General features: G+C 39.2%; 1 protein-coding gene across 1 annotated transcript; it reads right to left on the bottom strand.

Moving 5' to 3' along the window:
- Positions 1 to 3085: 3085 nt before the first annotated feature.
- Positions 3086 to 19381, bottom strand: LOC141423469 (vomeronasal type-2 receptor 1-like). Its single transcript, XM_074075246.1, is given in 6 exon segments — positions 3086 to 4155; positions 4489 to 4612; positions 15517 to 15816; positions 16293 to 17165; positions 19116 to 19168; positions 19171 to 19381. Coding segments are annotated over 6 exon segments (2544 nt in total). The 3' UTR covers positions 3086 to 3172.
- Between the last annotated feature and the right edge of the window lie 1108 nt (positions 19382 to 20489).

Below are 20489 nucleotides of genomic sequence, written 5' to 3'. Positions count from 1 at the left end.
TAAAGCTGCATGCAAACTAAAAAAGAAATTAATTCATAGATTTTCATTTTTCTGTTGTTCTACATTTGATAAAACATTTTGTCTTTTTCAAATGATATCACTGTGAATGAAGGGCCAAAGAAATAAACAAATGAATGAATATTCAGAGAAAGCAGTTTCCCTGTTCTTCATGCTGTGATGTAGAGTCTCAGCAGACGATTAAGGCACTGTGAAGAAAAGATGCTTGTCCAGAACCTACTGGGATATTCTGGCCCCTCCAACAAACGTGACCACTCTGAGCTTTGCTGAACCTATTTAAATTATAGGAAGCTCATAATTTTTTCTGGTTCAGAATGATTATTCTTTACAAATCAGTAAATAAACTCCTGACAGATTTATCTTTGTAAGCTGGTTCCACCTTCCAGGAACCAGTGTGCAGGAATCTCTACCCAGTGTGGTTCATTGAGATTAATTCTCTTAAAGACAGAGCTCTTTCTGATCCTGTTGGATTTCTAGATTCAAATGTGAACTATTACTCGTTTATCAGTATTTTTATACATTCTGTTTTGCACACATTTAATTGATATGCACATAAATACATAGGAATCATTTTCAAAGTTTCATCTCTAGAAGATTGAAAATATTTTAATATCATTTCCCACATGAGAAATTAAATTCCAGTTAATGCTGCATAACCAGGGGACAAATATTTACCATTGAATTTGTCCTTTAAAAATCTTGCCTTCTAATACCTGCTCTGAGAAAGCAGTAACATTTTTTTTTCATTTTTCTTTTATTATTCATATGTGCATACAAGGCTTGGTTCATTTCTCCCCCCTGCTCCCACCCCCTCTCTTACCACCCACTCCGCCCCCTCCCTCTTCCCCCCCCTCAATACCCAGCAGAAACTATTTTGCCCTTATTTCTAATTTTGTTGTAGACAGAGTATAAGCAATAATAGGAAGGAACAAGGGGTTTTGCTGGTTGAGATAAGGATAGCTATACAGGGCATTGACTCACATTGATTTCCTGTGCATGGGTGTTACCTTCTAGGTTAATTCTTTTTGATCTAACCTTTTCTCTAGTACCTGTTCCCCTTTTCCTATTGGCCTCAGTTGCTTTAAGGTATCTGCTTTAGTTTCTCTGCGTTGAGGGCAACAAATGCTAGCTAGTTTTTTAGGTGTCTTACCTATCCTCACCCCTTCCTTGTGTGCTCTCGCTTTTATCATGTGCTCATAGTCCAATCCCCTTGTTGTGTTTGCCCTTGATTTAATGTCCACATATGAGGGAGAACATATGATTTTTGGTTTTTTGAGCCAGGCTAACCTCACTCAGAATGATGTTCTCCAATTCCATCCATTTACCAGCGAATGATAACATTTCGTTCTTCTTCATGGCTGCATAAAATTCCATTGTGTATAGATACCACATTTTCTTAATCCATTCGTCAGTGGTGGGGCATCTTGGCTGTTTCCATAACTTGGCTATTGTGAATAGTGCCGCAATAAACATGGATGTGCAGGTGCCTCTGGAGTAACAGACTTTTGGGTATATCCCCAAGAGTGGTATTGCTGGATCAAATGGTAGATCGATGTCCAGCTTTGTAAGTAGCCTCCAAATTTTTTTCCAGAGTGGTTGTACTAGTCTACATTCCCACCAACAGTGTAAGAGGGTTCCTTTTTCACCACATCCTTGCCAACACCTGTTGTTGGTGGTGTTGCTGATGATGGCTATTCTAACAGGGGTGAGGTGGAATCTTAGCGTGGTTTTAATTTGCATTTCCTTTATTGCTAGAGATGGTGAGCATTTTTTCATGTGTTTTCTGGCCATTTGAATTTCTTCTTTTGAGAAAGTTCTGTTTAGTTCACGTGCCCATTTCTTTATTGGTTCATTAGTTTTGGGAGAATTTAGTTTTTTACGTTCCCTGTATGTTCTGGTTATCAGTCCTTTGTCTGATGTATAGTTGTCAAATATTTTCTCCCACTCTGTAGGTGTTCTCTTCAGTTTAGAGACCTTTTCTTTTGATGAACGGAAGCTTTTTAGTTTTATGAGGTCCCATTTATCTATGCTATCTCTTAGTTGCTGTGCAAGCATTAGCATTTTTGCCATCAAGATCTTTACTATATGATTTACTTAACTGCTGTACTGATTTCTTTTTTATTAAACTGTAAAGCATTTAATAAGAGATAGAATTTTTATTTGTGCCCATCACACTTCTCTATACATTAAGCTGATATCCCAGGGATATTCCTGTTATCCAACTCTACATTCCTTTTCCAAATAACCCATAAATAAAACTTACTATCTTTATTCCAGTAAACCCAAGCATTTTTATTCATTTATTCATATGTGCATACATTGTTTGGGCCACTTCTCCGCCCTACCCTCTGTCCCTTCCCTCTCCCCACTACCCACCCCCAGCTTCCAGGCAGAACCTGTTCTGCATTTTTCTCCAATTTTGTTGAAGAGAAGACATAGCAAAAATGCTTTGTACTGATTTCTTAATGCTATTGTTTTTCATTTCTTAATCAGAGGATGCTTGGAAATTCAGACACTTACTCTCCTATAGGAAAGCCAGGAACAAGCAGGTTTCCCCTCCCTCAGAGAAACTTGTCTATTCATGAGTTCAAGGAAGAACTGAGTGTTTTAGATATTTCAATTCTTTCAATATGCTGTACACGCCAGAGTCAATTTCTGCAAACAAATTCTCTTCCAAGAATTCTCCCAACTCCCGTTCTCAAGTGAAAGTTTATGAGCTGTTATTCTTACTTCACTCAGAGAAAAATCTGTCTATTTCAGGGAGGAATTAATAAGATGTAGAGAAAAATATCTCTTTTGATCTTCACTAGGTGATATTTAATATAGAATATTTGATCAGCTATCTATTATTTAAGAAAAACATATCCATGAGTTAAATTTTCTCTTATCATTTCAGATAAATCTTACCTATCACATCCCCCACTCCACAATCCTAAGGAAATTTTCAAATGAAATCATTTACAATTTGAATAGCAACAGGTATTCTAATTCTTGTTAAATGGTATTTTACAGAATGAGATTTCATATGCCAGACATCACTGTCTTTGCATGGTATATGACCCTAGATTATCAGAAAGCTGCTATGGGGGCAACTTAAGAGGAAATATTGAGCCATGTCACCACCTCAGCCTGTAAGGAAACACGTAACTCGCTCTTAGTCATCCAGAACAGTTGACACCGTGGAGTTGTTAAGTTCGCTGCTTACAGAAGCTGAAGTCAGCTGGATGCTCTTATCTATAGTGGGGACTCTTCCACCAACGGTTTCATCAGTGTTCCTCTGTGGCCTCAGCAAAGTAATGAAGCACTTGGGAGCAAATATACAGCCCAACAAACCATAACTGAATGCCAAGATAGCAAATATTTCCACAGTCACCTTGAATTTGCCTTTGGTGCTCAGGTAGGCAGGGACAAAAGAGATCCAGACAATGAAAAAGACCAGCATTCCGAAAGTGATGCATTTCCCTTCATAATAATTATCAGGTAATTGGCGAGCCATGAAGGTGGTAAGAAAGCACAGTAAGGCCAGGAAGACATCTATCCCAAACACGACGCACAGAAATTCTATAGACCCTTCATCGCACTCCAGAATGATCTTTACATTTTGAGATCCCATGTTCTTGTAAATACTCGGGGGCTCCAATACCAAGTAGACCGTGCATATCCCTGTCTGGACTAGAACAGAGATCAGCACAATGAGTTTCCGACACAGGGGGTGCATGGATATAAGTGTGGTCTTGGATTTGGAAATTCTGTAGGCAAAAAACGGTGAAATAGTCTTTCCAAGAATGCAAGACAGACAAAGAGAAAAGCCCAGTGCCAGAGTGACCTGGCGGGCCAGGCAGGACCAGTTGTGTGGCTTGCCAATGAAAAGCATGGAAGACAGCACTGTGATGATGAGAGAAAGCTGAAGGAGAAAGCTCAGCTCGCGGTCATTGGCCTTCACCAGGGGAGTGTGCCTGTAGAGCACATACACCACCATGACTGCCAAGACCACAAGAGCCCCGAAGATGGAGAGAATGACAAGGGTGAACCCCAGGGCCTCATCCAGAGCCAGGAATTCCACCTCCTTCAGCACACACTTGCTCTTTTGTGCATTGGACCAGTAGTCTTCAGTGCATTGTGTACACTCCCTTTGACCTATTGAACAAAGAGGAGAGAATTGACTGTGAGAAAATCCAGTTTTCCCCAGTAGCTGTAAATAGGCCAGAGAAGTCATAGTCCTACAGCATGGATTCATTGAAAATCCTTTATGTAGAATACCTATAACATGTCAAGAGTAGTAGTGATAAAATGGCCTTAGAGTGTGCACATAATATTACAGATGGAGAAGTATTTTTAATTTTAGAAAGTCATTCTTCCCTTTTTCAGCCTTTCCTTCATTGGCCTTTTCCAGCAACATGCTGACCTCTTTGTTAACACATGTTTGATACAACTATATTTTAATATCAATGATAAAATGGCCATGTTTACCTGGTTTCTCTGACACATGTCCATCAGCACATGGGATACAATCAAAGCAGCATATCGGTTTCCCATAATGAAGCCCCTTCCGGGTCCCAGGAGCACACACATCAGTGCACACTGAATAGGGAAGCTAGCAAAGACAAACACAATGGACATCACAGAGACTTTGTGTCTACCACTTGTGAGACAGAAAATTCCCATTTGGATATCTGTGAAGCATTGTGGGCTCTCAAAAATGAATACCTGAGCAAAGATAGTGGAGATAGACAATATGGAGAGCTAGAGTAGCTTTTGTTAAAGGACAGTTCTTGATTCCAGAAATGCAAAATCAATTCTAAAACTAGTAATTTCTAACTTTTGGTATCCAGGCCAGGCTCCATGTCTATGGGATTCTGGGGATGAGACAATTTGACAAGTTTCTTCCTGTTAGGTGGCAGGGGCAGTGGGGAACTCTATTACTCTAAGAATCATCTTGAGAGCTTGAAAAATATTTCTTCCCAGAAAGACCATCCAAACATATTCTTAATGTCAAAGATGTGTCATGAATGATCAGTAGAAAAAAATAAAAGGTCTGTTTTGCTGGGATAAGGGGGAAAGTAAAAAAGAAAAAGCATACCAGTACTATGCTGGAATACTATTTTGATAAATTAGTTTATAAATTTCAGTAGTGAACACCAGCCTTCTTTAGTATTCTACATAGATGAGTACTTTGAAATCCACAATAAATGCATGTTTGTAAATCAGTTTATATCTTAAGTTACTCATGAAGTTTCATTTTTAAAAGAGATAAAATATTTTTCATTAAGTGAACATTCATTTTGGAAAGTGACTAATCACATTTATATTTACTTTGGAAATCAGAATTATCAAATGGTGAATTGAGTTTTCAGGGTAAATCTGAATGGGATAACATAGGAAATAATAGAAATCTCTAATATAAGTTATGGTATATAACATTACAGTATTCTGTGTATCTATTTTTAAATAGGCTTTTTATGTTTTAGATATAGATAGATAGATAATAGATAGATAAAGATGGATATATTGGTAGAGGTAAAAATTATCTTAAAATCACTTTGAGGTGTAATTCTCACAGGATGGAGTGATAGCAAAGCATTCTCAATTCTGAAAAATAAGCCATAAATCACCACAGAATGAATTGGATTTCTTCTCTCTGACCCAGCTATTTGGAAAGAGCTCTCCACATACCTCTTTATAAAATCATCATGAACAATGAAATGATGTGTTTTTATTCTGATTCTCAGAATTCCTTCCATTCTCAACTTGTATAATCCAGCTTCCAGCCCACTCACTCTTCTTGTCATTTCTAACAGCCTTTCCTCTAGTCACATTCTCCCTCATCTCTTCTCAATGTTTGACACCTCAATCAACCCCTCTTTGAAATGCAAGCTCTCTTAGCTCCATGGTATCCTTTTATTTATTCTGTAGTTTCTACTTTACTACAGTCCTCATAACTGGGATTTTTCTGGGCATGGGCTTCGATCCTCTGCTTTTATCTCTTAATGGGAACAGGTCATCATTCTGTTGTTTTTAACTGCCATCTCCAGAAGAACTCTTGATTTCTAACACCAATCTTTCCCAACAAACTTCTATCTAATTCTATATTCTAAACTTTCTTTTTTTTTTATTATTCATATGTGCATACAAGGCTTGGGTCATTTCTCCCCCCTGCCCCCACATGCTCCCTTACCACCCTCTCCGCCCCCTCCCTCTCCCCCCTATACCCTCAATACCCAGCAGAAACGATTTTGCCCTTATTTCTAATTTTGTTGTAGAGAGAGTATAAGCCATAATAGGAAGGAACAAGGGTTTTTGCTGGTTGAGATAAGGATAGCTATACATTAATTTCCTGTGCGTGTGTGTTACCTTCTAGGTTAGTTCTTTTTGATCTAACCTTTTCTCTAGTTCCTGGTCCCCTTTTCCTATTGGCCTCAGTTGCTTTTAAGATACTGCTTTAGTTTCTCTGCGTTAAGGGCAACAAGTGCTAACTAATTTTTTAGGTGTCTTACCTATCCTCACCCCTTCCTTGTGTACTAAAGCTTTTATCATGTGCTCAAAGTCCAATCCCATTGTTGTGTTTGCCCTTGATCGAATGTGCACATATGACGGAGAACTACGATTTTTGGTTTTTTGGGCCAGGCTAACCTCACTCAGAATGATGTTCTCCAATTCCATCCATTTACCAGCGAATGATAACATTTCATTCTTCTTCATGGCTGCATAAATTTCCATTGTGTATAAATACCATATTTTCTTAATCCATTCGTCAGTGGTGGGGCATCTTGGATGTTTCCATAACTTGGCTATTGTGAATAGAGCTGCAATAAACATGGGTGTGCAGGTGCTTCTGGAGTAACCTGTGTCACAGGCTTTTGGGTATATCCCCAAGAGTGGTATTGCTGGATCAAATGGTAGATCAATGTCTAGCTTTGTAAGTAGCCTCCAAATTTTTTTCCAGAGTGGTTGTACTAGTTTACATTGCCACCAACAGTGTAGGAGGGTTCCTTTTTCCCCGCATCCTCGCCAACACCTGTTGTTGGTGGTGTTGCTGATGATGGCTATTCTAACAGGGGTGAGGTGGAATCTTAGTGTGGTTTTAATTTGCATTTCCTTTATTGCTAGAGATGGTGAGCATTTTTTCATGTGTTTTCTGGCCATTTGAATTTCTTCTTTTGAGAAAGTTCTGTTTAGTTCACGTGCCCATTTCTTTATTGGTTCATTAGTTTGGGGAGAATTTAATTTTTTAAATTCCCTATATATTCTGGTTATCAGTCCTTTGTCTGATGTGTAGCTGGCAAATATTTTCTCCCACTCTGTGGGTGTTCTCTTCAGCTTAGAGACCATTTCTTTTGATGAACGGAAGCTTTTTAGTTTTATGAGGTCCCATTTATCTATGTTACCTCTTAGTTGCTGTGCTGCTGGGGTTCCGTTGAAAAGGTTCTTACCTATAGCTACTAACTACAGATAATTTCCTACTCTTTCCTGTATCAACTTAAGTGTTTGTGGTCTGATATTAAGATCCTTGATCCATTTTGAGTTAATCTTGGTATAGGGTGATATACATGGATCTAGTTTCAGTTTTTTGGAGACTGCTAACCAGTTTTCCCAGCAGTTTTTGTTGAAGAGGCTGTCTTTTCTCCATTGTATATTTTTAGCTCCTTTGTCAAAGACAAGTTGGTTATAGTTATGTGGTTTCATATCTGGGTCCTCTATTCTGTTCCACTGGTCTTCATGTCTGTTTTTGTGCCAGTACCATGCTGTTTTTATTGTTATTGCTTTGTAATATAGTTTGAAGTCAGGTATTGTGATACCTCCTGCATTGTTCTTTTGACTGAGTATTGCCTTGGCTATTCATGGCTTCCTGTGTTTCCATATAAATTTCACGGTAGATTTTTCGATCTCTTTAATGAATGTCATTGGAATTTTGATGGGAATTGCATTGAACATGTAGATTACTTTTGGGAGTATAAACATTTTTACTATGTTGTTTCTACCAATCCATGAGCATGGGACATCTCTCCACTTTCTATAATCTTCCTCATTCTCTTTCTTCAGAAGTGTATAGTTTTCCTTGTAGAGGTCTTTCACATCCTTTGTTAGGTTTACACCTAGGTATTTGATTTTTTTTGAGGCTATTGTAAATGGAATTGTTTTCATACATTCTTTTTCTGTTTGCTCATTGTTAGTGTATAGAAATGCTAATGGTTTTTCTATGTTGATTTTATATCCTGCTACCTTGCTATAGCTATTGATGATGTCTAGAAGCTTCTGAGTAGAGTTTTTTGGGTCTTTAAGGTATAGGATCATGTCGTCTGCAAATAGGGATATTTTGACAGTTTCTTTACCTATTTGTATTCCTTTTATTCCTTCTTCTTGCCTAATTGCTCTGGCTAGGAATTCCAGTACTATGTTGAATAGGAGTGGAGATAGTGTTTATCCTTGTCTGGTTCCTGATTTTAGAGGGAATGGTTTCAGTTTTTCTCCATTAAGTATAATGCTGGCTGTAGATTTGTCATATATAGCTTTTATAATGTTGAGGTACTTTCCTTCTATTCCTAGTTTTCTTAGAGCTTTTATCATGAAATGGTGTTGGATCTTATCAAAGGCTTTTTCTGCATCTATTGAGATGATCAAGTGGTTTTTGTCTTTGCTTCTGTTAATGTGGTTTATTACGTTTATTGATTTTCATCTGTTGAACCATCCCTGCATCCCTGGGATGAAGCCTACTTGGTCGTGGTGAATAATCTTTTTGATGTGTTGTTGAATTCGGTTTGCCATTATTTTGTTGAGGATTTTTGCATCAATGTTCATTAAGGAGATTGGCCTATAGTTCTCCTTTTTGGAGGTGTCTTTGCCTGGTTTTGGGATAAGTGTAATACTGGCTTCATAAAATGTGTTTGACAGTTTTCCTTCCCTTTCTATTTCATGGAACAGTTTAAGGAGGGTTGGTATCAGTTCTTCTTTAAAGGTCTGATAGAATTCAGCAGAGAATCCATCAGGTCCTGGACTTTTCTTTTTGGGGAGACTATTGATTGCTGCTTCAATTTCATTTTGTGTTATAGGTCTATTCAGGTGATTAATTTCTCTTGGTTCAGTTTTGGATGATCATATGTATCTAGAAATCTGTCCATTTCTTTAAGATTTTCAAATTTATTTGAATATAAGTTCTCAAAGTAGTCTCTGATGATTTCCTGGACTTCCATGGTATTTGTTGTTATCTCCCCTTTTGCATTCCTGATTCTACTAATTTGGGTTTTTTCTCTCCTCATTTTAGTCAGGTTTGCCAGGGGTCTATCGATCTTGTTTATTTTTTCAAAGAACCAACTTTTTATTATATTAATTCTTTGTATGGTTTTTTTGGTTTCTATTTTGTTGATTTCAGCTCTTATTTTTATTATTTCTCTCCTATTTGTTTTGGGATTTGCTTGTTCTTGTTTTTCTAGGAGTTTAAGATGTATCATTAGGTCATTGATTTGGGATCTTTCAGTCTTTTTAATGTATGCACCCATTTCTATAAACTTTCCTCTCAGGACTGCCTTAGCTGTGTCCCATAGGTTCCAGTAGGTTGTGTTTTCATTTTCATTGACTTCCAGGATGTTTTTAATTTCCTTTTTTATTTCATTGATGATCCATTCTTCATTAAGTATGAGTTATTAATTTCCAGCTGTTTGCATGTTCTTTGTCTTTTCTTTTGTTGTTGAGTTCTACTTTTACTGCATTGTGATCAGATAGTATGCATGGTATAATTTCTGTTTTCTTATATTTGTTGAGACTTGCTTTGTGCCCTAGGATATGATCTATTTTGGAGAAGGTTCCATGGGCTACTGAGAAGAATGTATATTGTGTAGAAGTTGGATGAAATGTTCTGTAGACATCAACTAGGTCCATTTGATCTATTGCATATTTTAGATCTTGGATTTCTTTATTGATTTTTTGTTTGGATGACCTATCTATTGATGATAATGGGTTGTTAAAGTCTCCCACAACCACTGTGTTGGCATTAATATATGCTTTTAGGTCTTTCAGGGTATGTTTGATGAAATTGGGTGCGTTGACATTGGGTGCATACAGGTTGATAATTATTATTTCCTTTTGGTCTATTTCCCCTTTTATTAGTATGGAATGTCCCTTTTATTAGTATGGAATGTCCTTCTTTATCTCGTTTGATCAATGTAGGTTTGAAGTCTACTTTGTCAGAGATAAATATTGCTACTCTTGCCTGTGTTTGGGGGCCATTGGCTTGGTACATCTTCTTCCAGCCTTTCATCCTAAGCCTATGCTTATTTCTGTCTGTCGATGAGATGGGTCTCCTGTAAGCAACAAATTGTTGGATCTTCCTTTTTAATCCATTTTGTCAAGTGGTGACTTTTGATTGGTGAATTAAGTCCGTTAACATTAAGTGTTAGTACTGATAGGTATGTAGTGATTCCTGTCATTTAGTTGTCTTAGTTGTTTGAAGGTTTGATTGTGTGTACCTAAGTTGAGGTTACTCTCTACTGTCTTGCTTTTTCTTTTCCTGTGGTTTGGTGCTGCCTATGCTTTCATGGTTAAGTTAGGTGTCACTTTCTGTGTGCAGGATCCCTTGCAGAATCTTTTGTAATGGTGGCTTTGTGGTCTCATATTGTTTTAGTTTCTGCTTATCATGGAAGACTTTTATTGCTCCATCTGTTTTGAATGATAGTTTTGCTGGTAGAGTATCCTGGGGTTGAAGTTATTTTCATTCAGTGCCCGGAAGATCTCACCCCATGCTCTTCTTCCTTTTAATGTTTCTGATGAGAAGTCTGCTGTGATTTTGATGGGTTTACCTTTGTATGTTACTTGTTTTATCTCTCTTACAGCCTTCAATATTCTTTCCTTAGTTTCTGAAATTGTTGTTTTAATGATGATATGTCGTGGAGTAGTTCTATTTTGATCTGGTCTGTTTGGTGTCCTGGAGGCCTCTTGCATTTGTATGGGAATCTCTTTCTCTAGATTTGGGAAATTTTCCGTTATTATTTTGTTGAATATATTACACATTCCCTTTGCTTGCACCTCTTCTCCTTCTTTGATGCCCATGATTCTCAAGTTTGGTCTTTTGATGGAGTTGGTGAGTTCTTGCATTTTCTTTTCACAGGTCTTGAGTTGTTTAATTAATAGTTCTTCGGTTTTTCCTTTAATTACCATTTCATCTTCAAGTTCTGAGATTCTGTCTTCTGTTTGTTCTATTCTGCCTGATTGGCCTTCCATTTTGTTTTGCAGTCTGTTTCATTCTTTTTTCTGAGGTTTTCCATATCCTGGATGGTTTCCTCTTTAATGTTGTCTATTTTTGTCCTGAGTTCATTTATCTTTTTATTCATCATGTTCTCTCCTTCACTTTGGTGTTTATACAGTGCTTCTATGGTTTCCTTTATTTCTTCTTTGGTTTTTCAAATTCTCTATTTTTGTTGTCTTGGAATTTCTTAAGTGTCTCCTGTACATTTTGGTTGACCATATCCAGTATCATCTCTATAAAATTCTCATTGAGTACCTGTAGTATGTCTTCTTTTAAATTATTCTTGTGGGCTTCATTGGGTCCTTTGGCATAGTTTGTCTTCATTTTGTTGGAGTCTGCATCTGAGTACCTGTATTCTTCTTTCCCCTCTGGTTCCTGTACTAATTTTTTGCTGTGGGGAAACTGGTTTCCCTGTTTTTTCTGTCTTCCCGTCATTGTCTTTGGTGTTGTTACTGTCCCTGTATTGTGTGCAATGAAGTATTTTCTAACTCGTAATAATAACAATGGTAATATTTAGAATGGAAGGGTGAGCTGAGATGGAAAGCAAGAAGTTAAAGAAATGGGAAAAACAAATACACGTACTGGAAGCAGAAAACAGAACAAGGTATCAGACAAGAGAGTTTCAAAGATATAAACAGGGAGTGTTAGTGTACTAATCGACAGTAAGCTGAACAGACGTTAGAGAGACAGAGAGGGTTGAAAATCAAAAATCAAAAAAAATAAAGATAAGAATAAAAATAAAAAATAAGTAAATGAAAGAAAAATGTATATATAAAAATGTATTAAAATAAAATGAAAAAATAGAAAATTAAAAAAAACCAAAAAAACCAAAAAACCTCCAAGTTCAAACGCAGTGAAGTTTCAGTCTTAATAATTTGGGTGTCCATCTCAGTCTCCAGTCCTGGAGATGGTGCCTCAGATGTTGTTCTGTAGTTGTCTCATCAAAGGGGATGCATAAAGTAGAACATAACTACACACACACACACACAAAACCCCACCAAGTGTCCCAAGTTCAAATGCAATATAGTTTCAGTAAGTTTTTCAGCTTGCAGGTGTAATTCGGTTGTTCTCTCATCAAAGGTAGGGAGACAATGAAAAAAAAGAGTCTGGAGACAGTTCTGAGAATGGTATCTGCAGCTGTGGCTTGCCTGCCCGCTGCTGTCAGCCTGCTGTTGCTTGAGGCATTATTTATGCAGATCTCAGGGGTGAGCTTAGCACTCACCTGGCCCTGCAGTCTTTGTTAACTCACAATTCTCCTGTGTGTGAGCCTCTGCTACAAGCTTTCCCCTTTCCAAGCACACTGGGAAAAGTGACACTGCACCCGCATTGTCAGGCCTGCTTGTTTATTTACAGTTCGTGTGGGAGGTGGGTCTTCCCCCCTCTCTTGTGCAGTTTTCCTCCCACCACCACTTTCACAAGCTTTCCTGCTCCTGGTTACTGGGCAGTGCTGCTGCTCCTGCCAGCTGCCATGTTTGTTTACAGTTCACGTGGGAAGTGGGTCTTCCCTCCTCTCCTGTGGAGTTTTCCTCCCTTCAGCACTCTCACAAGCTTTCCCACTTCTGGTTGCTGGGCATGCGCTCCTGCTCCCGCCAGAGGCTCTCCGGCCAGGCCGGCTTCTTTATTTACAGTCCCAGGAAGGATTCCTTTCCCCCAATCTTTGGCGCTCAGTGCTCCCCACCCTCTTTCCCGTGTGTCTTTATTGCTCTTATTGCTTATTACTCAGTTTCTCTGTTTTCCCTGGGTGGAGGTTGGTCTGTCCAGGGGGCTATGCTGCTCTGGCCCAGGCTTGTCTGTGGGAGTACCGCATACCGCGAAGCTCACCTGGTCCGCGTCTTCCCAAGCCGTCTGGGAGCTGGCGACTGGTGGCCCGGGGGCCCTCCTGGTTTCTCTGTTTAACATGAAGTGGAGATTCTCTGTGCTGGCTGGAGGTGTGGAGGGGTCAAATTATGCCTCTTCTCAGTGATTATGCCTGCAAAGTGTGTCTCCAGCATCTCTCTAAGATTTCACTATAGAAGGCTCATTTTCTACTTCTTCCCTCTAGCTGCCATCTTGGAATCCCCTGACCTATATTCTAAACTTTCAATGAGTTCCAACTGGGAGATTCTAATATCATCTCTAATTCAATGTGTCTAAAAGCACCAACAACCACAGTTCCATCTTCTGTGCTCTAGTTTTTTGTTTCTAACACAACTATTCTTTTTTTTCTTTTATTCATATGTGCATACAATGTTTGGGTCATTTCTCCCCCCTTCCCCCACCCCTCCCTGGCCTACCTCCTCCCCTTCCTCTCCCCCCCCACCCAACTATTCTGATCCATCATTTCCAAACTTCTGTTAATTGTCTATGTATTCCTCTCCTGTAGTCAGGACTATCTTTTTATCAATCACCAGACTCAGTTTAACATCATGACCTAAATCCCAATTTATACAGTACTGAATAGTTTAATGCCAGACATTTCCAGGTTCAATGTGTCAACAAACCTAGTGTTTTCTACTATAAGATACCCAGAATTGAACTAATTTTGCAGTCTACCCCACTTATTGTGGTCCAACGTACCTTCTCTGCTTGTACTCTTCCCCAAAATCCACCTCCATATTCCTTGGTCCATTTGCAATAAAGCTGGCAGAATCATCCTTTAACCCCCTAAATCAGATCATGACTCTCTTCTGTCAAGTTTCTTTCAATGGCTTCCCTTCTCACTCAGTGTAAAAGCCAAAGTCCTTCAACAGCTAAGAAGGCTGTACCTGTTCTAACCTCTCCTTCCTCTCTTTGTTTCTCCCAAATGCCAAGCACACCCTGCCTTAAGGTTTAGAAGTTGTTATTCCCTCTGCCTGGGATTCTTCCCCTTGATGATGCACGACTTCTTTCCTTTTGAACTTTTGTTCAATTGTCACACCAGTGAGAACTCCTTAACCACAATGTGTGAAATTACAATAAATACTCCCCCAGCACTTCCTATCTCAGTACGCATCCTTTGATGATGAAATGAGCTGCAACTAAAGGCCTTTCCACACTCACTGCACTCTTCAGGCTTCTCTCCATTGTGAATGAGGTAGTGCATAATGAGGTTTGCATTCTGGCAAAAGGCTTTGCTACACTGGACACATTCATAGGGTTTCTCCCCACTATGGATTTACTGGTGTCTAGTGAGGTGTGGTGGGCGGGCAAAGGCCTTCCCACACTCTATATACTCATAGGGCTTCTCTCCAGTATGGATACTAAAGTGGCAAATAAGGTCTCTGTCCCTAAAGGCTTTCCTGCATTCTTTGTACTCAAAGGTTTTTCTCCAGTGTGGGCCCTTTTATGCAAAATGAAAGTGGAGTAGCGAGTGAAGGCCTTTTCACATTCTCTGCACTCATAGTTTCTTCCCAGTGTGAATCCACTGGTGTGCTTGTGGCCTGCCCTGTGGTTGAAGGCCTTCCCACACTGGAGGCACTTAAAGGGCTTCTCTCCAGTATGAATGACGTAGTGTTGAATGTGACCTGTGCTCTCAAAAAATGCTTTTCCACATTCACTGCATTCAAAAGATTTCACTCCAGTGTTAGTTTGCTGGTGCCATGCAAAGACTTCCCACGGTCCATGCACTCATACCACTCTTCTCCTGTGGGATGATGTAGTGTTGGATGAAACCTGGCCTATCTTGAAAGGCTCTGCTGCATTCTTTGCACAAGAAAGGTTTTTCTCCAGTGTGGCTCCTTTTATGCAAGACAAAAATGGAGCAGTAGGTGAAGGCTTTTCCACACTTGCTGCACTCATAAGGCTTTTCTCCAGTGTGGATATGCTAGGGCCATGGAAGGTGTGACTTGCAGTTGAAGGCCTTTCTACACTCCATGAACTCCCCATAGAGGCTTTCCCCATGTGGACTACATGGTGTTGAAGGAGGTATGTGTTTTGCTGAAGATCTTCCCACACTGCGGGTTCACAGTCCTTCACCCCAGAGTGAACCCTCTCATGTTGAGCAAAAAGGCATTTCCAACATTAAGTACATTTGCAGGGAATCTTCCCTTCATGCATCAAGGGGTCTGCAGCTGGTCCATCTGAGTGACGGTCATGGGGAGTATCCTCTGGAGAGACACATTTCAGCACAGTCCTCAAACACACACTGTCAGCTGTCCCCACGCCACCATGGCAGGGCTCATTTTACCAGGAAGTTTCTCCTTCTAGGGCTCTATCTCTGATCTCAAGAATCCTTCCTCCAGGTTCGATAGTCCATCCTGACCTCTGTGCTGCCCCGAATGGAACTCTCCCTTGGTCAGTGGTACTTGAAGGAAGGCATTCTCAGGCCAGGCCAGGTGATCAGTAGTGGGCTCTGTAGTTTTATGTTTTGTGCTATTATCCAGAGACATCAGAAGCCCCCAGGTCTCCAGCATCACTTCCCAGTACAAGGTTCTCAGGGTCAAGTTCAACAATCTCCACCCTTCCGGGTTAAAGGTCACAGCCACCTCCACAGGGTCCACCATGCTGAGACCCTGTGGACCTAGCATACTGTGGCCCCAGCCAATGGCCAGTGCATCCCTGCCCCTGCTGGTGGCCTCGGCCAATGCTCTCACTCTGCACTTTTGCTTTCCAGGTGTAAAACACCCCAAATACTAGGGTGCCATGCTGCGGCTGTGGACACCCAGGGTGGGTGTAGAGGCTGAGGCTCCATCTGGCACACATGGAACACCCCACTAGCCAGGACAGGGTGCGAGACCCCACAAAGACACAGAGCAAGCATTTAATGTTCTCACAGCCCTAGCCAGGGAAAAGCACCCCACTGGGCTGCCTCCAAATCTACTCTTTTAAGTCTTAAATGCTTACCTTTAAATTTCATTTATGTGAAGGAAAAAACTATCTTGTGTATGGCACTATTTTCAATCATTCACAGCAAACCTAATAATTCTGTTAACAAATGAGAACTTAGAATGTGCAGTTAGACCACACAAACCATTATTTTAGGTAGTTATGGGATGAAATTATCTGTAGTCTATAAGTCAATAGTTTTATTAGCATGAACTATAATTTCCAAGTTGTATTGTGAGGTAAAACAAGGACTTACCTGCTCTGGTTCAAATGTAGGTATATATGCACAACATTGGCCTGGAAGAAAGGGCCCCCGTCCTTCTTCACATCTGGTCAGATGATCCAGGGCATGCACCATGGCATACACAGCTTGTCTGACGTTGTTGGTAATTCTTAGCTGAGACACATCCAGATAGGTATTGTTAAGATCTTCCAGCTTCTCCTCTCCAGTGCACATCTGATCAGACACGGCACTCAATCTGTCTTCTTTACCAGTCATATTCACCCTGTGGTCAATGTTGTATGGAACACTGCTATTGGGCCAAGTGCAGTTAAAAGCAGTTTGCCAGAATTCAATGGTCAGAACATCATTTGGATCCTTGCTAGGGTGGACATCATAAAGGAATTCTTTTAGTCCTGGTATATCATGTCTTGGTATTGCAAATCCAATACTTCCACCAAAATATGGGAAATACTCAGGCTTTGCAATGAGGGCGGAAGTAATCCATGCTTCACTAGCGATCCATCTTCTGTCAGTTATGTTATGATAAGCCATTTCCATCACAAAAGGACTGGGGTCATGTTCAGATGCATAGACTATAATGACTTTGGCAGTGGAGCTCTTTATAGCATTAACAGCTTTTTGCATTTTCTCATTGGAATAGACTTTGGGAATGGTTTCAGAGAACGCTATTCATAGGTTGGCATCCTGCATGTTTTCCTTAAATACTTTTACTCCATATTTTCCATACTCATCATCAGTAGTAATAGTGCCTACCCAGACCCGCACAAAGTGTTGGATAAGTTTTACCATGGCTTGGGACTGTATGTTATCACTGGGTACTGTGCAAAAATAATTTGGAAACTGAAATTCATCACTAAGCATTGAGCATGTAGAAGCATAGCCCACCTAAAATTGAAAATATTCATGCAGTTAGTAAAAAGCAATAGCCAAGTGTTAAATGACAGAATTTCAGAATGTACTTAGTGAGAGGAAGGAATTTAAACACTTCTCCCTTTATTCTCACATTGTTCCATAGACAAAATGACTTTCTCTGTGCACTCAGTGGGTGAGAACTGTTGGAGAGAACAACTTCGTCTCCCTGCATATAGATGATGGAGTGAGTGGAATCACAATCCGGTTCTCTCTCTCCCCTTTCTTACCTCCCACTCGCCCTCTCTGCTACTTTCCTTCTTTCTCTCTTCTTCTCTTTCTTTGTTTCCCCTCTGCCCAGACTTCTGAATATATAGGTCCTAAGACATAGTTTGAGAAAAGTGGTTAGAAAGTGCGACTTCAAATTCAAGTCTAAGTCATGCTCTCAAAGTTATCAGGTGCACCAATTTTTTTATGAACATGTTATAAATGAAAGGTATTTAATACCCTCATTTGGCCAGTGATCCTTGTATGTATTCCTCATCTTAAGAATGGAGATCAAGTGACCACAAGTTCCTGACCTTCTTACAAGCATTTCTCCTGTAGCTTACCCTGAATCTCACTGACTGTACAGTTAACAACATATGTCACTACCTCCCATGGGATATTCCGTATTATAATACCATAACTTTGAAACTGTCAGTTCCTTCACAAATTGAAGATTATTTCTCTGTTTTCTTGACTCTGCCTTTACCCCTATGCTTACTGTAGGAGGTAAAGTTTACATCCTTCCTTAGAACCACGCAAGCAGCAATGTCGTGAAAACCGTTTGCAGGAAAGTACTTGTTTAAGAAGCAAATAAATTTAATTTCTAACTCTAGCTGAACAATTTATCAATATAAGAGCTTAGATAAGTTATTTAATCCTTCTGAACCTTGGATCTTCCGCAAATTAAATTAGGATAATTATAATCTATGTTTTCAGGTTGTTCAGCATAGTAAATTAGGTAACAAACATGAAAGTGTCTATCACAGATAAGATCTGTTTTATCATCTTTTCAGATTTACAACAAGGATTTAAGGAAAAAAACTTATCTAAAGATTTCTAGCCTACGTTTTAACCACTGTTGATGTTTGGTGGAGTTCGGCTCAGTTACATGGAGCCCACACAAAAGGTATCAACTGAGCCAGCCAACCACTCCTCTTTAATCTGATCTGTAGCATTTTTCCTGCATCTCCTATGTTTGTATTTGCAGCTCTATAAGAAATACTCATCAGGGCTGGGACGTAGCTCAGTGTCAGAGTACTTGCCTAGTGTGAGCAAAAAAAAATTATAAAAAAATTTATAAAAACCAGAATTAAGATGCAAATGATACTCCTATTACTTCAGTTACACAAATAAGCTTAATTATCATTCACATTACTAAGTCTTGTTGATACTTTAATGTCCCATCCTTACAAACAATTATAGATCTTTATATTTTCATAGTGATCCATTTTTCCTAATATCATCTGCTCTTACATTAACATGTGTCACTTTCACCAAGTTTAAAATAATTTGTAAGGTTAGCATTCCAAAACTCTACATTTGTGAAATTCACAAACTCATTTCAGTATGTCAATGAACATTTAAGATTATGAGTAATAAGCATTAATAGAGACAAAGATTGGAATGAGTACCTTATGCCATCTACCAATCACCAAACAAATATTTATGGATGAATAAATATTCACACAGTGTTGCTGAGTATTGTGCTTCATGAGATTCAATGCACAAATCACTGGATCACAACCTCCACTGATTAAGGCAGGATGCTAAGTGTATAGGGGATCTCTAATCACCTCTAAGCAGGCAGCACTTCCCTCTTGCTGAGCCTGACAGAGCACAACAAAGGGTGGCATTGTCACCATCCCTGTTTGTCTCTGCAGCTAAACCCAGCCTCCCCTCAGCATATTGTTATATACTCAGTGCAGTATTCTATGATACCTGTGGTACACTATACAACTCTAGAACTCTTGAAGCAGCAATCAATAGGGCCATCCACCTGATCCGACAATTCCTGCCAGATATGCTCCAGTACTGTTTCTCAAATTGGGCTTGTTTTCTTCCTGCCCTGTAAGGAACACCAATGACGACTCCATTACTTTGGAGATGGTGCAACAGGTATCAAAGATCTGATATCCCAGAGTGTGGTTGGGCAAAATATCCTTCCTCTCATTAATCTCCTTGATGGTGTGGATCATGGCTTTCATCCAACAGAATCCCCCGAAGTTAAACCTGAAAAAGAAATCACCTTTGTTAGGCATTAGTCCTTGGGCGGGTCTTTGAGGGGAAAAGGATATTTTAGTTGAGGTGATAATAGCATTTTCCCCAAATATTAGTAGGCACCCCAATTATTTGAGAAGGTTAATTTTTGCTCAATGATACAAATTTGAAAGATTCAAGTATGAATTATATACAGTCATATTCATTTTTTATTGGCTACTATTGTAAGCTACTTTTGGATGTTTTTTCACCCTATATATCTTTTGTATGGTATAAACTTTTTGAGTTCTGATTATCTCTTTTCACAAAGATGTTCTTCTATTCTCTACCAAGCCAGTTGCCCCATAACCAGCTACCCTAACCCCCCCAGTACATCTTTACCATATTCAGTAGAAATCTTTAGCGCTATAGATTCTCCTTTCTCTTCTTCTTATTTTGTCTTATTTCTTTCAAACATTAAATATAATTATAAAAAACATGAAATACTTATGATAGTTCATAAATTTCATATATTTGACTGCAGTCACATAATTTCTTCTGCCTTGATTTTTAAATAAAATAAACAAAATGGTTTATTTTATTTTTATTATTGTACTTGGGGTACATTGTAATATTTCTAAAATTTCTTGGCAATATTATCATCTTTGAATTCACCCCCTCTATTATTCTCCTTTATCCCTCTCTCTTCCCACTCCTGAAATAGTTTCAACAGGTCTCATTTTTTCATTTGTATACATGTGTACACAATATTGGTACCATATTCACCCTCCTATACCCTATTCCCACATCCTCCCCACTTCCACTGGTACTAACCCCACAGGCAGGATCTGTCTGGCCTCGTGTTCTCCATTTTTGTAAAGAAGCAAAATTACATTTTTGTTAATTTAAAATAGCTATATAGGAAGTTTTCTTGTGACATTTCCATGTATATATGTATTATAACCTGAATTAATTCATCTCTCCTTTTCTCCTTTCTACTTTAGTCCCCTTCCTATGGTGATTTCAACTACTCATTCTTGTGTAGATAGTACATCAATCATATTCACTTTCTTAACTTCCTTCTTTGATTATTATGTTAAACAGTTTAGTTGAAGG

This window comes from Castor canadensis, chromosome 5, assembly GCF_047511655.1.
Source record: "Castor canadensis chromosome 5, mCasCan1.hap1v2, whole genome shotgun sequence".
Taxonomy (NCBI): Eukaryota; Metazoa; Chordata; class Mammalia; order Rodentia; family Castoridae; genus Castor; species Castor canadensis.
The sequence above is the reverse complement of the archived record's forward strand: the minus strand, read 5'-3'. Positions and strand labels throughout refer to the sequence as shown.